The sequence below is a fragment of the Anser brachyrhynchus genome, assembly GCF_964034855.1.
Source record: "Anser brachyrhynchus genome assembly, chromosome: 3".
NCBI classification, from domain to species: Eukaryota; Metazoa; Chordata; class Aves; order Anseriformes; family Anatidae; genus Anser; species Anser brachyrhynchus.
In genome coordinates this window covers 18,461,392-18,477,987 of record NC_137696.1, presented here as the reverse complement: position 1 = coordinate 18,477,987, position 16,596 = coordinate 18,461,392, and the positions used below count along the sequence as shown (strand labels likewise).

General features: G+C 42.2%; 1 protein-coding gene and 1 long non-coding RNA gene across 2 annotated transcripts in view; one reads left to right on the top strand and one right to left on the bottom strand.

Annotated features, from left to right (window-relative positions):
* Positions 1-6,651, top strand: part of SYNDIG1 (synapse differentiation inducing 1) — a 73,399-nt gene extending 66,748 nt beyond the window's left edge. Inside the window, exon 4 of the mRNA XM_080584675.1 lies at positions 4,547-6,651. Within this exon, the coding sequence (XP_080440801.1) occupies positions 4,547-4,705 (159 nt within the window). The 3' untranslated portion in view covers positions 4,706-6,651. The remainder of the gene's footprint in view (positions 1-4,546) is intronic.
* LOC308191821 lies at positions 5,619-15,155 on the bottom strand. Its single transcript, XR_013948297.1, has 2 exons — positions 12,185-15,155; positions 5,619-10,789 (listed from the first exon to the last, which is right to left on the bottom strand). It is a non-coding gene; the product is annotated as an uncharacterized lncRNA (long non-coding RNA).
* Positions 15,156-16,596: the final 1,441 nt, after the last annotated feature.

Genomic DNA, 16,596 nt, shown 5'->3' with positions numbered 1-16,596 from the left:
AGAGCTGTGTCTGCCAAAAGCAGCTCACAGAAATCCATTTCCAAACTGGGTATGAATGGCTGGACAAACACTGCCTTTGTACTATTTGACACATCAGCCCAAGGGCCCTCATGGTCAACATTACCCAATTTCCACCTCTAATGAGCAAAACACGTGGGTGGATGCAGGGATTTCTCATCTTAGGCAAGGTTTCTGAGTAAACTGCGGTGCCCGTGGACATCCAGGGGTGCACGGAGCATGTCCATCACAGGTACTGTGGGCACCCAAGATGGGGATCTTTAGTGAAAGTGGAAACAGCATCAGCCTAATGCATCCTGCCTTGCACAATCTGCAGACTGGCTGAGTTCCTTAAAGGAGTTTTTAACCAAAATTTCATGGTGTTTTTTTTTTTTCCTTATTCAATTCAATATTTTTACCCAACACAAAGTGTTTTGTTTTGTTTTGTTTTGTTTTATTTTTAACTTAGATAAAATGGATCTTTTCTGCAGTTTTAACCACAGTTGCATTATGAAAACATTAATCATTTGACCCAAAAATATGTATCAGAATGGGAGGTTGAATTTGTTTTGGTGCCTGAGGTCCCAGTGCTGTGGTGGACTGCAGATATCAAGAAGGATCTATGATAGATACCTGTCTGTGTACTTGCACCTTTTGGGGCTTCTGGAGCCTTGAATCACTACATCTGCCTACCTGTCTGTGGCATTTGATCTAGGTGGCCAGTTCTTCTAAGAAGAGAAACTTTATCTTTTAGTCTGATATACAGACACTATAAAATCACATAAACAGCCTGACCACTATATTTAGTTGTCTGCGTTTAGATGCCTTAATTTCTCTTTAGGTTTTGTGACTATTGGTCTCACCTTCTCTACCAGGCCAAAGAAAAGCTGGTGAGACTGGGTCTGACTGGGCTTTCTGATCTACACGAGGCATTTCTTGTCTTCATTTCCTATGTTGTGTTTGCTAGGGCAGAGTCATCCCTGGAATGGAAACCCCCAAACACAGTGTTATTTCTCTGTGTCATGAATAAAATGGGCTAGGCCATAAGCTGGTGTATAGCTACCGAAATCAAGGGACTTTCTCAAAGTACACAGAAATATCAAAGATCCCTGTTTAAAAATAAATAAATAAATAAATAAATAAATAAATAAATAAATAAAGTTCAAGAAAAACTGCTTATTAGTTGCCAGATGCTAACCTAATAAAATTGGCCATAATTGTATTTTGTGTAATAACCATTTTCCAGAACCATCTAGCTTAAACCTGCAGAAAGGCTACAATTTGCATATGGTGACATAGGAGGGTAATGGGATGGTTTTTCTAATTAGAAAATAGCAGCAAAATTTTTCTTTGTCATAAGTAGGCACTTTCAGACTATTTTTACACTAGTGGAGGATGTTTTTTGTGTTGGTGATTTCTCCAGTTCAGTGGAAACCTTTTTGAATGGACTAAAGGAAGAACATGAAATTGTCCTTCCGATGTGCCCTTACTAATATTCTCTACATCCATAATTATAGGTAAATGTAGTATATGTTTTGCTAAATCACAAAACACACATTAGTTTAAAAGAAAAAAAATATATAAAACACAACACTTGCAATAGGCAATTTGTTGGAAAGTAAAATTTCTGTGAAAGTGCGGGCCTGTTCCACAAGTAAAATCATGCTATATTGTAATGACAGAAGCTGTAAAATTCAGTAACTCTATGGCAACATACAGTTAATACAAAATGTCTGTTTTTGGCTGGGTTGAATATTTTAACAAAAAGCTGGTTTTTCATCATAGGTGCAATTCACAAAGGTCAGGACTGTCCTCAAAGAGCTCACCAAGGGGAAAACAAACAAACAAACAAAAAGAACTCTTATTTGTGAGCAGATTTGTCACCAGTTTGAAGATCCTATCAGAAGAAAAAAAAAAAAAAGGCTATTAGTGCTCAACAAATCAGTCTTCTGAATACCTTTGGATTGCTCAACACATCATTTTGGGTAGATCCTCAGGTTTTATTGAATCCAATGAAGACATAGTGTCAGGTTTTCAGATTATTTGACATTTTGGCTAATGGCTTCTTTTCCCTTGGAGTTTTGGGCTATTTTTAAGTGAAAAAATGCTGCTGCTTTGAAGCTTTACAAAGTTTCGTTTAAAAGAGGTCAGCCCAAAATGTTGTAGAATTTTTCATAATATAACGTGACATTTCAGAAATGTCAAATTGAAATGTTCCAACAATTTCCAACTTTTCCTCCATTTTGGGTGTTGAAACTGTTTAACTCTGTTTATCCAAAGGCACAAACATCTTCAGTGCTGCAAATTTACGTTTAAGCCTAATAAATTCTACCTAACTTCAGTTATTAGGAGCCTTTCTGTTCAAAGCTTTTATTAAGTATCTGAGGAATACCAAGTGCTTGGAGAAAATCTTTGAGGAGAGCTGAATGACCACCTATTCCTACAGCTTTCTCTGCTTTCATTGCCAAGACTTTCAAGCAACCTTATTAGAAGCGTCCACGACTCCCAAAGCCCCTAGCACTTTTTCCAGAAAGGGTTCTGCTTCTGAGTGTCTAGAGATTCCGGGCAAGAAGCTCATAAAATCATTAATAACTCTGGTGAGGAATCTGGCTGGACATCCTTTGCAAAGTGAGTAGGATGCCTTCCCCATCTGAACTAGAGGACACCATGCTAAGTGTAAACCTGAGAGTTGTTTATATGTTGCTGTTTGGTCATTTTCCTCCTGCCTGCAGCCTGGTCCACCTCTCCTTTAATATGCATTGTTTGACATTGTTTCTGCCTGAAACATTTATTAGGCATTATGCTTAAAAAATGAGTTTGATGAATGAGAAGAGACGGTTCTCCTAATAAAGTCATTGACAAAAAGGCCAGGAGCCTTTTTGTCAGCTTGGAATCTTGTCATTTGTCCGCTGTAAATCACTCTGAGCAGCAAGATAGTAAAAATGATAGAAAATGGAGCAAAAAGTGTCTAGAAAGTTAGATGATACTGAAGCAGAAAGTGTCCCAGCAAAATGAGCGTTTGTGGAGAAATACAATTAAAGCATTAAGAATTCCTCACTCATTGTAACAAGGGAACAAAAACTGTCCAGACCTTATGGAGCTCATATGCTTTTAAAAGACCTTTCTTGTAGGTGATGGATCTGTTACTGCCTCCTGGGTGACCCTGCTGCTATCACACCACTGTCTATTGAAAGACCCCCTCCTTTCATCATGCTGCAAGATTGAAACCCGCTGAAAAGTCATTAGGAAGTCCTGTCAATGAGTAGATCAGTCCTGTCCAGTTCTGGCTTTCCTGCTTTGAGCAGGGATTATGCTTTTGTCTTGGGTCTTGGACTCAAAGGCATTGGGAAGAAGGGTGTTAGAAGAACTGATATCTGCATACTTCTGTAACTCCAGGTGTAGCTTTCTGCAGAGGCCATCCTGTTGATGTTAGTGTGACTGTGGCATCATCACAGAAGACAGTCCCAAACCGGGTGCATTTCTGCTTTCTGTGTTTGATATTTCAGCTGTACTAAAAAGCAGTAAATTTGTGAGGTTCACTGTACTCAAGCCTAAATGTCTGGCATGTAACTTCAGGAACTCCAGCTGGTCAGGTTGAATTCAAGGCACCTGCTAGGGTAATCAAACCTACATAGAACATGTGATGCCATTACCAGGGTTTTGGATCAGTCTTGTAAGCTACTGGATACCAGAGCGAGAGAAATCAAAGCCACTTTAACACCATCAAAATGGAAACTCCTCCTCCAGATGACACATCCAGCTGAATGCACCAAGAGGGAAGGCCATGGCTCCAACACCAATGGCCCCACTTCAGAATTGCACTGAAGCTTGCTCATTGTCACTGTGGTAATCAAGCAGAGTGTCCTGCTTGTGTGCATAAGCGTTCAGCTGAATCAAGTGTCTACCAGCTCTGGTTTCTTAAGTATTTGTATCCTGTACTAAAGCTCAGACCTAAGGTGAATGCAAGGTAACTGGTGGTGGCTGGCCTCTCTGTGGAGGTGATTGTGCACCAGTCATCCTACCTAGTCACTGTGCTCAAAAGTTCTGCACCGGGAAGGAAAAATCTACCCCCCTTGCCTTTGTCCAGGTAAGAACATTTTGGCTGACTTGGAAAAAAGTTTGGTTCCAAGTAGCACTTTTAAATGGCTTTTTCCTTGTTACCTTTCCCAGCCAGGTTGGAATCCACCCATCTTTCTGAAACAGGATTCTAGCTGTTTCTGAAGGGGACATAGGAGACTCTTGGCTTGCAGCCTATCTGCCCGCATTCTCAGGAGGGGCTGAGCCATCTCAGGAATCATTGTGACACATAGTATTAAATCCTACGATATGTTTAAGCTTAAAGGCATTTAAAAATACTGCTTGAGATGCCTTTGGTTCCATCATCATCCCAATCGTATGAGTAATCTAATTGAACTAAAAAAGTATCTGATTTCCAACCAGTTTACAGTCATATCCCCAAGCATGTTTCAGCTAAGAAATGAGCATCTTGTCTTCATTTTCAGATGAAACAAATAAATATATTGCATTTTTGTTATTGTGTATCTTGCAGACAAATAAAGCTGTAGCCAAGGGGGACTTCCACCATGCAAGCTCCAGCTCTCGGCGAGCACTCTTCCTGGCTGTGCTGTCCATCACAATCGGAACTGGCATCTATGTTGGGGTGGCCGTGGCTCTTATTGCCTATCTGTCCAAAAACAATCACTTATGAGCCTCAGGAAAGGGGGAGAACCAGCCACCCAGCACCTGCACTGCAGAACTCCACAGCAGATCAGACTGCATGGTTTTTCAAAAAGATCAAGAGACAAACAAACACCTTCTGGGGGCAGGTACAGGCTAAGATGGGCTTGTGCATTACTGTAGGGTGGGAAGGTGGCTGTGATGGGGCTAGTTCCACCGTTTGTCATGCACAAGTCTTGCTTCTCTTCATGAACCCCTGTGGAAGGAAGGAAGGAAGGAAGGAAGGAAGGAAGGAAGGAAGGAAGGAAGGAAGGAAGGAAGGAAGGAAGGAAGGAAGGAAGGAAGGAAGGAAGGAAGGAAGGAAGGAAGGAAGGAAGGAAGGAAGGAAGGAAGGAGAAAAAAGAAAAAAGAAAAGAAAAGAGAAAAGAAAAGAGAAAAGAAAAGAAAAGAAAAGAAAAGAAAAGAAAAGAAAAGAAAAGAAAAGAAAAGAAAAGAAAAGAAAAGAAAAGAAAAGAAAAGAAAAGAAAAGAAAAGAAAAGAAAAGAAAAGAAAAGAAAAGAAAAGAAAAGAAAAGAAAAGAAAAGAAAAGAAAAGAAAAGAAAAGAAAAGAAAAAAGAAAAAGAAAAAGAAAAAGAAAAAGAAAAGAGAAAAGAAAAATTGGGGGAGGTGTGGAGAGGAGTGTTTTGCCTTTGCCTTCTTTGCAATACGGTGTTTACAAGAAGCTGGCAAACAGAGATGTTCTCTGAATACCTTCTTGGTGACCTGAACTTTGCAGCCAGCATGAGCTTGTGCTTAGTTTGCTTGTTAAGCACGGCACTGAGATCTGGAAAAGTATGGACAGTGGCTGGTTCTCTGAAAGAGCAATATAACAACAGGAGGAAGAATGTTTTCTTTCTTTTTTTTGTTTCCTTCTCTCTCTTTTCCTTTTTTTTTTTTTTTTTAATGCAGAACTCATTTGCCTAAGAGTGAGGCAGAGAATGGTATTTCCTACTCTTCTCGTGTTGGTAGGTTTCCTGGAAGGAAAAAAGAAAATAATAATAAAAAATATTTTTCTTTCCTTTCTTTGTTTTTTTGGATTAAAATGTGACCCACAGGCCCATTCGATACAGAACAGCTGAGGTTACTGCATGACTTGGCTCCGCAGACTGAGTGTGAGGTCGAAGTAGCATGGGATCCATTGTAAAATGAATTTCTCCATCCAGTCACACCGTGATAACAACACATTCCTGTGGCATATTGCTCGCCAGGGTTGCTCCACCCTACTGTGGAGACATGCATAGCAGCAAATGCAAGAAACCTGGGGGAAAAATGCAAACTGAAATACTAACCATTTTTAAATTACAAAACATGGAAAAGCATGGGAATTAACCAGGGGAAGGAATGCTTCATACATTTCTGAGGTGTTGCTCATACACAGAGCATCGAAGGGGATCACTCAGATTACAAGCTGACAGGTCCTCCATGGACCAGGGACACAATATAGCAATGGAGAGAAAAGCATGTCCCTTGATAAGTGATGTAATGGTATATTGTAAGGGAATTGAGCATTATCCTTACTTCACTGACTAGTTTACTTATTTATTATTTTATTCTTTACTCCTTCCCCGCAGTCACCCTTTTTTTTTTGTTTTCTTACAAATGTACCATTTCACTAAGGATTTATGTGTATAGATATATATATATGTATCTACATACACATATGCATATATCTATACAGAAACTGATCAAGACAGTAAATATTTTATTATTCACTGCCTCCTGTTTTACCAACACCATTTCTTCACCCAAAGACCTTTTTGCCAACCTCTGTATTTTGTGTCTGCTTTGCTCTGGGACATTTTTTTTCCTTCTGTTTTGGGGTTGACATTATTTTAGTTTTGGCTTGACTTTTTTTTTTTTTAGGGAGGAGGAGAACAAACACATTCAAAACTATTTTTCTGCTGGTTATAAAGTTTATTAAAATACATGGTATACAGCTGCTTTTGCTCTGTGTGACATTTTCTTTGGATGGATGTGAAGTATTAGACTGAGTGAAACTTGCCACAGCACCAGTGTGTGTTCACCTACCTGGAAAAATACCCATATGGACTATCCCATACAGTATCTGGACCCAAAAGCCTATTGCATTCACTGGCGGTTTTTCTTTGGCATTGATTTTTTGGGCTTCAAATCAAACTTGGAGAACAGCAACGTTCTTCTATTCATCTTCATCAGTTCTCAGCTGCTAAAGCCCAGTAAATGCAGGGTTTTGGCCAGGTTTTGCTACTAAGGCAAAGTCAATTCTGTGGCTCTTCTTCCCCTTCAATTCTTTTTTTCTAGCAACTGCCATGGAGAGGGCCTTCACTTTGAAGGCAGGCATTAAAGAGTGGGCAAGTTGGCGTCTCCATTCTGGATTTTCACCAATAGGCAGTTTCAGGGTTTGGATAGGTGATGGGCAAGGACACAATTTGCAGCCTCCTTACTCTTCCAGCAGGATGCACAGGGTTTCCAGCTATGGTCCAAAGCAGTGCATCATGGCTTTAAAAACCAAGCTGGCATGTGTGTTGCAGTCCTCACCTCATGCACCTGGAGATCAGGTGGCTGGGACCACTGTGGTTCAAAATTTGTCACATTTCAAACTGTTCCTGGTCATGAAGAGTGGGAAGTCTCCTTCTTGGTTGTTTTTAAGGGTATAGTGAAGTGTTGCTGGATCTAGACAACTACAGGGTTATGTACACTAGGCCTGGGCCTATGTCAGACATATTCATGGAGTAACATCTTGTCTGAATGAAAACTCTGGCTGAGGCTAGGAAAGCCCTTATCTAACAAACCAAGACAAGAACTGGAAACACTGATTATTTATTTAACTTAAATGAAGAGATTTCAATCTGGGCCTCTTCCCATTTGGTTTTCATCTAAAATAAGCACGAATACTTGGGGCGTGTGTGTGGGTGTATGCATGTGTGTGCCAATATGGGACATACCACCTTCAGCTGCATTCCAGCCTGTACTGCCTCAGCTGTCTCCTCAGAGCAGCCCTTCAGGATCTCACATGCTTCAGTACACGGGCTGGTCTTGTGCATTTAAGTGTGGGTATCTCCCTTTGTCTCGTGCTCCTCAGCCGCCCAGCCAAGGTCTCATACTATTATGAGGAAGAATCATCGAATCATCTAGGTTGGAATTTCTTCTGTCCAGTCTCTAGCAGGCTGTGAGGAGCTGATACAGCATTTCAGCTGCTGTGGTCCCCTTTCCAGACAGGAAATACACAACACTGGCTCCCAAAATGCTGCCTACAGCACCTCACTGCACCTGACAGGAGGCAGCTGTAAATGATCACTCCCTGTTGTGGAGACAGACTTCAGGATCTATCTCTGCTTTAACTGTGCACCTGAAAGAAATATTCTTGACTGCTTGTGGTGTGTCCTGGCCCAGCAGCCCCAGACCAACACGTCTATGGGACACTGGCAGAGGGGCTTGTTCCTCCTTGCACAGCTGGAGGAGCAGAGTGGGTGACCCTACAAAGACATGGGGTTTCACAAGACGTCAGTGCACACACACACACAAGGAACATCAAACGCTTTCAGGTTTGCGTGCATGTGCATATTCTTTGAATTGTGAAAGAGAGGCTCACCCCAATTTTTGTTGTGCTGTGAATATGTCTCACCACCTGCAGTAATGCTCCTGGAAGATGCCAGCTGTGGAAATAATTTTTTCCAAACATTTTTACTGCCTACCGATACCTCTTTCCCCATCAGCCTGGGAGATGTGTAAAGCTTTGCCATCCTGATGGGCCCAACTAGAAAGGGCTGAGAGGTGTGTGATTTGGGATCTTGTAAGACATCTGAGCAAGAAGAACAGCAAGAGCCAAAAGTAAAAGTGATACCTCGGGCTTCCTATGACCTTTTCTGTCTTTGTTGAAAACCTTATACTGGCAAATCCAGGAAATGGTTGTTTTTTTCCACACACCCTTGGGGGGATTTCTAGCCATTTTCAGCAGCAGAAGGGAGGAGGGTCCATGTGCAAATGAAATCAAAAGTCCCTGTTGCTTAAGATGGAAGTGCCACTTTGAAGCTGGGCAGCCACAAGAGATCCGTGGCTTTTTATTCACAGACAACAACCTGCATGACACACTGACTGAAACCACACTGCCAGACTTTGCTTTCTGAATACCAGCTCCAAAACACCATATACCATGGGCTGCCAAGCTCTCTGCTCATTTAAGATGTATTCAAAAATAAGCTGTTGTATTATATTTTCATCTATCAGCTCTGTGTCAGACCAGGTACCACCAGTCTACACCCAGCCAGAATAAACCTGGCATAAACTTCCTATTGTGTGCTCAGGCTCATTTGGCAGAAACACCAGTATGTGCATCTGCCTTACCCAGATGACTGTATTTTTGAGCAAGGCCACAGTGTACAAACCTATATGGATAGTGAAAACATAACCACATAAAGCAATATCTTCATAAACTGCTATGGCAGTGACTCCTGCTGTTTAGAGCCTTACCATTACTGGCTATCAAATACTGACAGTAGTTATTGAGCTGAAAAAGCATTCTGCACAAGATCATTATTCATTGTTGTCTGCCTGTTGCTGATTATTATTCTCTGTTTCTAACCCCTCCTTTGGGAAAGGAAGGGTTGTGCAACCAAGGAGGAGAGGCAGGGATCATACATCTGCTGTGAATGATGAATTGGAAGAAGATAGGTGGAAGTACTGACAGGTAAAGATAGACGCTTGAAATTTTCTTGTCTACAGAGGGACACCAAGAAAATTACTCTGGGTGCTTTCCTTTTTCAAAGAAGGTTTTTGAAACTGAGTTAAATTACCCGTCATTCAATTCAGCTTGAACTTATCCCTTAAACTTATTTGTTATTCTGAAGCCATTGCTCCTTTTATGCTCTCTCCAGGCTTAAAGGAGACATTATTTCAAATAGACCTCATATTTGGGGTACCTTCCTGCATTTGGACACATGGAGTTCCCGTCTAGTTTATGAAAGAATTCCACCATCCCTGAGAGGAAGGAAAGAAACCCTTCCCCAAACACTACAGTGCCTCATTGCTTCCCTCCCTTTCTGAGGTGAGACCTTCATCTCATATTGGTTCAATCAGGAGGTGTCAAAGAAATGGCATTGATATCCTTACCGGATGACAGGCTGCAGTGATAGCTAAGATTTACTACAAGGAAAAATATCAACCTGTAAAGTGCAGGGTCTGAAGGCTCCAACTCAATCTTATAATGTAGGATGTCGTTGTGGATTAGCTCAAAAAATTCATGGGGTGTACTGGAGACTCACTGAGAAGGGAGGGGGAAAAAAAGTCTTTGTGAAAGTCTTGGAGATCAAGGGAACAGAGAGACTCTCAGCAAATAATAGGCTGGGTCAGAGACTAATTACACATTACATCTGCCATCTGACGGAATTTCATAACCCCCTGATACCTCCTTTGATTCTCTATGCCTTCATTTGGGAATCTTGCTAGCCTTGAGCATTTTTTATTGCTCTGTCAGTCTGAGATGAATTTCCCCCTTCTTCCACACAACACCCAACATACGGTGAGCTTGCAGGAGCTCCTGACCAAAGCAAGATGAGGGCATACAGACTGCTGGGAGCAGCACTGCACACTAAGGATGAAACAGGCTGGGGGCAGACACGAACCTGCCTGTCTGTGGCAGCGACAACCACCTTCTCTGGGCATGCTGCCATGCACCCATCACAGCTGAGAGGCATGTGTGTGCGGTGACTTTTTAATTCAGTAACTAATTTCAATGTATCTTAGCTTATTAATATAATGATGAAGTGCCTACAAACTTCATGAGAAGAACCACTGCAACAGAAGAAATACACCCGATCACTGCCCCATGGGAGAAGGGCTGTGAGAAAGCACACTGCATATTAGATGTCAGAGAATCAACACAGGCTGCTAACAGCCCCAACCAGTGTCAGAGCTTCTCTCAGAGTGCACAATGGGCCACAGCACACACAGTCTGTAGGACCCAGAGTTTGTTGCACTTACCTGTTAGCAACACAAGACCATGAGGTGAATATTTGCAGAAAGGCAGTACCTAGGACACCTCATTATGTGCCTGGTTTCTTCAGGGCAAGATGCATTCCAGGTAGGTAGTCCTGGGCACCTGACAATTTCAAATTTAGGACAAGAGGAATCAGAGAGGATGACAAGAATAGTGTTAATTCTCTTGTCTAAACGAGCCCAGCCTTTTCAGCATCCTGCTCTGTTTCCTGTAGCAGTTCAGCACAAAGGATGCTCTTTGGTGGCTGTGTAGCTTTGCTCACAGCTTTGCAATTACCAAAACAGGACAGTTCTTCAGGCAGCCTGGTCACTGCAATCCAACCTCCCACTTCTCTTGTGCAGCACAGAACTTCGTATTTTACTTGAGACAATTTGAGCACCTGGGGTAGCCTGATTGACTCACATTCAGAACTGGGGCTGCTTTTCTGAATTCTGTACTACAACTGTTTTATCCATTATATTTTAAGAATACCTACAAGTCTTGACATATTTGTTATTTTTTACTAATTTGAGACATACTGAAGAGGCAAGACTAATCACAAATAAATAAGTGCTCAAATGATCCAATATGTAGGCTAAGTAATATGGATTTTCCTTCAAAAACAAACTCATGAAGCAACAGCTATCACTGTTACTAAGCGTGCTTTGGTTATGAGCAACTTACAGCCATGACAGAATAAAAACCTATCCAAGGAAGTGAACCATCCTGGAGACCAGAAAGATGCAGCACAGATGCAACAGCTCCACTGACATAAAGGAAGTAGCATGCATGCAAAAATACTGTTGGAAGGTCACAGCAAGCGACTGAGTCTCAAGGAGGTTGCAGAGGTCTCTAAAGCATGGGTATGATTCTACCCACTACAACCTGTTCTCACCTTCCTTTATTATTTCATTTTGCTAACTGGTTCATTTGACCATCTCTGGAGCCTTGTCTGTGAACTCATACCAGTAACTCTTGAGCAGCTAGTGACTTGAACCACTAAAGAAAGAAAAAACAAAACAGGCAACCTTATTTTTCCTTCTCCCCTCTGAGAAAAGACCTGTCAGTGTACTCTTGGCACACACCAGCAATTAGAGCTGGTCGCATTTTCTAATCATTTTTATGTTTGCTTAGAGCATTCTCCACCAGAAAATGCCATTCAGTCAAAAGGAAAGCTTGGCTGCAGGAAGATGTCATTTTCAAGGACATTTTATAATTGAGAAAATAAAAAACAAAACTCTTGTACAATGGCAGAATATTTCATGCTGACCTTTTTGAAATGTAACACAGACTATTTTATTTTGAAATTGTCTCCAAAAATATTTGATACTGATCAAACTGCAGTCCAGCTGGCAATAAAACATCTTGTATTTTCTTTAATTGAAACCTTGTTTGACAGACCCAAACTGAAATTGTTAAAAGCATTTTGTTTGTTTATTTTTTAAAGGAACTGACAAAATGCAATATTTTTCTCTGTTTAAAGCCTTAAACAGATGTTCAGACTGTGGTGTTACTTACCACATAGCAAGTCCCATTTCCAGATCTCCTGTACCTCATTGGTTTGTAGAGAAATTCTTCCTGGCCTCATGAAGAACACTGTACTGAGCCCTCTGCACTGAGCAATCCATCCTTGGAAGGATGTAATCCTCTTGTTCTGCGGCAATGATCACGATGCTGGAGCTGAAGGGTTAGATACTAACAGACTGATGCTCTGATGCCTTCCTGATGTAGTCAGGCAGAAAGAGGACAGGTAAAACATGTTGCATGAGCACAGACATGGTTGCATGTCCTAAGCCATCTATGTCAGATCCTGGGTGTGCTGTGGGGCCCTGTTCAGGTGAGGATCACAGGATGATTTCCTAACACATTGCTTGTGCATTAAATTGTGGAAGGGAAACACAGAAAGGAGCACAGGTGCCAATGGGACCAAGCCACATTGTCCAGGCTCAGCCTGCAGCTGGTGGGGAGACAGGCAGGGGTGAGGGGAAAGAAAGAGCAAAGGGGTGGCCTTTGAGGTCAGTAGAAGATGTGAAGGGGGAATCAGACTATTTCCACCCCAAAACACAATTTCAGGCAGCATTATCCGGCCCCATTCAGCAGCAATGTGAAGGAAGCATTGAGAAGGATTGCTGTGGTATCACTTGGCTTCTGCTACCTGTATCTCAAGGTGTGCTGCGAAAGACTCTTCAGTGCATGTAATGGCAGAGCCTCTTTGCCTGCTATTATATTCCCTGCACAAATTTCCCTTACCCCAATGACTAGCCAGGTTTGAAGGGGAGGAACTAGCCTTACCATCGGGATCCTGAGGGTGATCTGCATGTCTCTGCTCAGGCAGGTCAGCTGAATTCTTTCGATTAAGTCCTTGTTCTCATCTACTCTTCCCATCATAGCCCAGTCTCACCCCACAGAGGCTGCTCCAGCACATCCAGAGTGAAAACAGAATCTCAGAGAAGGGCTCTCAGAGGGGAAGCTGCAAGCACCAAGACATGCACTGCCTCTGCACAGCTCATGATGCCCAAGCCCCCCGTTCCCATTGAGTCCCAAAATCAATCTTCTCCTGAAGGTTAGACAGGACACCCTCAGCTGATCCAGCTCTGCAAGGCCAACAGACAGCAGCCTTTCCCCTACCTTCAGGATCTCACCTGCCCCTGAACTCCAAACACTTACAACAGTTTGCTAAGTTTTGATATTATTCACGGGCTGGTTCAGCATCCTTAGAGCTGAGATGAAGATCATGCCTGTATCTCTGGGGTCTGTACTGCAACAGTACATTTAACTCCTCTTGGACTCATTCAGGGAAAGAGATTCCTGGCAACAAGCCTCAGCCTAGGAGAGCCTGTCTCTGCTGACTCCTGCAGTAGTTAATGGAGAGAAATCAGGGCCTCCTGAGGGCAATTCAGAGCAAGAGATTAATTCTCTGAATTACTTGCTGGAGGGCTGTGTTTCTCTGCTGGCTAGAGAGGAAGCCTTGAGAGATACTCTATGTGCTCAGGCTGGGCTCTGTGTGTCTGTAGCACCATCAAGATACTTTCCTTTCATATGACCTGTGCCTTAATTACTCTTGAGCTGCACGTCCAGGAATATTTTCAGACTGCTCTTCCCAACACATATTCACGCACCCTCCTATCCCAGCCATTTCTGTAGCTCAAAGTTGCCTCTACAGCACCACAGCTACCTAGATCTTATTGGGAGAGCTTGGTTAGGAACCCATTCCCAAATTCCCATGCCAAGGTGCAGCTGGTGTGCTGAGGAGGACAGTAAAAGTGCCATCATCACTTTATCATCAGGGGAGCTGTTAGCAGGGAGGCAGATAAGGGAGGTCCCTTTGATGGAAGGCATAGCTCTGTGAATGCTGTTGTACAGTCCCCTCATTCACTTCAGCACTGCAGCATGATAAGAAGAAGGATGAGCATTTGGGAGGGACTCAAGGCAGGATGTGACAGGTCAAAGTGGAATATCTTGTGGGACCTGAGCTGTAGGATGATGACTGTTGCCTAGAGGGATCTTTTAGGATTGTATTCTTGTTTTCTTTGGCAGAAGGGATTCTCTTGAAAATGAATTTCCTGTTTTTATCATTTCTTCCTTTATTCATCAGCACAAATTAGCTTTTCTTCATTCTTCCTTGGCTTTCCCCACCACACACACCCTTGGACAGCTTATTCATCTGGAATCTGCCATTTGCTAACTGATCTGATTAGAGTTAATTACTAATTATTTGTATTACTACAACCCTGATGTTATATGCACCATGGGAATATAATTTAATTACAGCATAATACCAATCAGATGCATAAATTAAAATGTTCACGTTTTAATATGAGCTCGTTTTCTGTTTTCAGTTGTCTGAGCTTCCAAGCTTGGAGGAGAACAAAGCTGTTGCTCCAGGCTGCAGCGTGGTGAAGTACGGGCACTGCTCCCAAACCAGGTGGAAGAATGGGGCTCACAGTTCTCTGGTGTGGTTACCTTTAAGAATACCTTCTGGAAAGGTTTTTAACAATAAAATCTGTGGTTGTACACCATGTAGGCTTTACCATTGTGAAGAACCACCTCTTTGTGTTCACTCTGCCCTAGACAATGGCTGGAAGCGTTTTACTGGAAGTAAAAATGCCAGGCTTCTCCTTTATGCCCTCACCTTGCCATTCGTCATTCTTCATATCTCTGCGTTGTCTTTCCTCAGTCATTTTTTTCCTAGCTAAAGAGGTCTAGGCTAGTTATCTTGTTCTTGTGTACAAGCTTCTCTGTAGTTTTATCTCCTTTCCAAGCCATTTCCAGAGAAGGGAGCAGAATTGCGTGAACTACCTAAGATGATAAGTCACACCATGGACACACACATTGCATAGAAGACTGTGAGCCTTGGGGTAACCCAGCTTGTCCTGGTGTTTTCCTTTTTTAAAATAATAAATAAATAAATAATAAAATTAAAAAAAAAGTTTTCACTATGTGTGTGTGACTTGGAAAGTCACAGATGTTGCTCCCTCCACGGGGTGATCTCCACGTAAACAAAGCATATAGTGGACTTGCAAGATGTGATCTGATGGTCTTTGACTGCATCTTATAGCCTCATCTCAGAATGCAGAGGAGGTTTTCTTTTCAGATCTACCCAAATGCAAAATATTAATGTTTCTTTCTCCCCTTCCTTAACTTGACCCATGAGCTTTTTTGTCTTACTTTCTCTCCCTGTCTTGCTGAGGAGAGGGAGAGAGCAAGCTTGTTGGTGGGCACCTCACAGACAGCCAAGGTCAACTCACCATGCCTCCAACCCTCTCCAGCAGCCCAGCAGCATACAAAGGCATAGCCACCTGCATTTATGCAACCTGCTCTGCTGGACTTGTGGCAAATGTTGTGTCTGCATGCCTGTTCATGTCTACATCAGCTGTCCTGTTAAACTCCTAGCCACTTCCTTACACAAGTTTTAACATCATGTAGAGTCAAGGGATGTAAGACATTTAACCACCTAGTTTGGAGAGTGTCAGAGAGTATGAAGATGACCCATGTCATAAAAGTTGACCTGATGGCCTGGTCCATTTTATATTGGTCCAGAAAGAGACTCAATAGCTTCTGTTGCAAATCATGCCAAGCCAATCTAAACTGCCCTTCATCTTTACTAACTCATTACTTTATTTCACAGCTCCCCAGAGAATGAGGCCAGGAACAGGTTTGCCGTTTTGATATGAGTCTAAACACATATCTCTGTTCCCTGCCCGTGCTCATGCATTTGAGATCCCAGAAGGCAGCCTTGCCCTAAGCAAGTTCTCCCCGTACAGTGCTGGTCAATAAAACAAGCTCTTTTCTCTGGGACTGACCATCTTGACTGAAGAAAATGTCTCCTGGGGGCCATCAGCTAAGCTGTGGGAATGTCTCTGGCACATGCTGTGACAGCTTTTAATCCCCAAGAAACTAGAATTAAGGCAGGTCCCACAGAAATTTTGCAGTTTTGACTGAGAGAAGGAGGAAGACACCAGTACTCATATCCTGCTGAGAGCCACATGGAAATTAAATGTGTGGTGAAATTAGGCTGCAATACTCATGCCCATGGAGCAGCACACTTGGGTATTAAGGCTTTAACCTTAGCATACACAGCTGGAGGAGTGCCTGCTCTTATCCATGGCTTTCCTACACAGAGCAACCAAAACGGTCAGGAACAAGCTTGCATACAAGGCCATCCTGATGGCAGATAAAGGATTTGAAGTTAGCTTTTGATGTCAAGTTTCTAGTTTAACTCTTGAAACAGATAAATGACTTGATTAAAGTAGAAGCCAGTAAGAGATTTAAAAAAAGATGATGTTTTCAGGAAAAAATGGAAAAAAAAAAAAAGGAGTCATTTAGAAAATTACATAAAAATAGAGAGAAAATAATTCTGTTGACATGCCAAAAAAAAAAGTATTTGTTAATTGTAATTTGTCTACACACCTGATTTGAATTTTCATGTT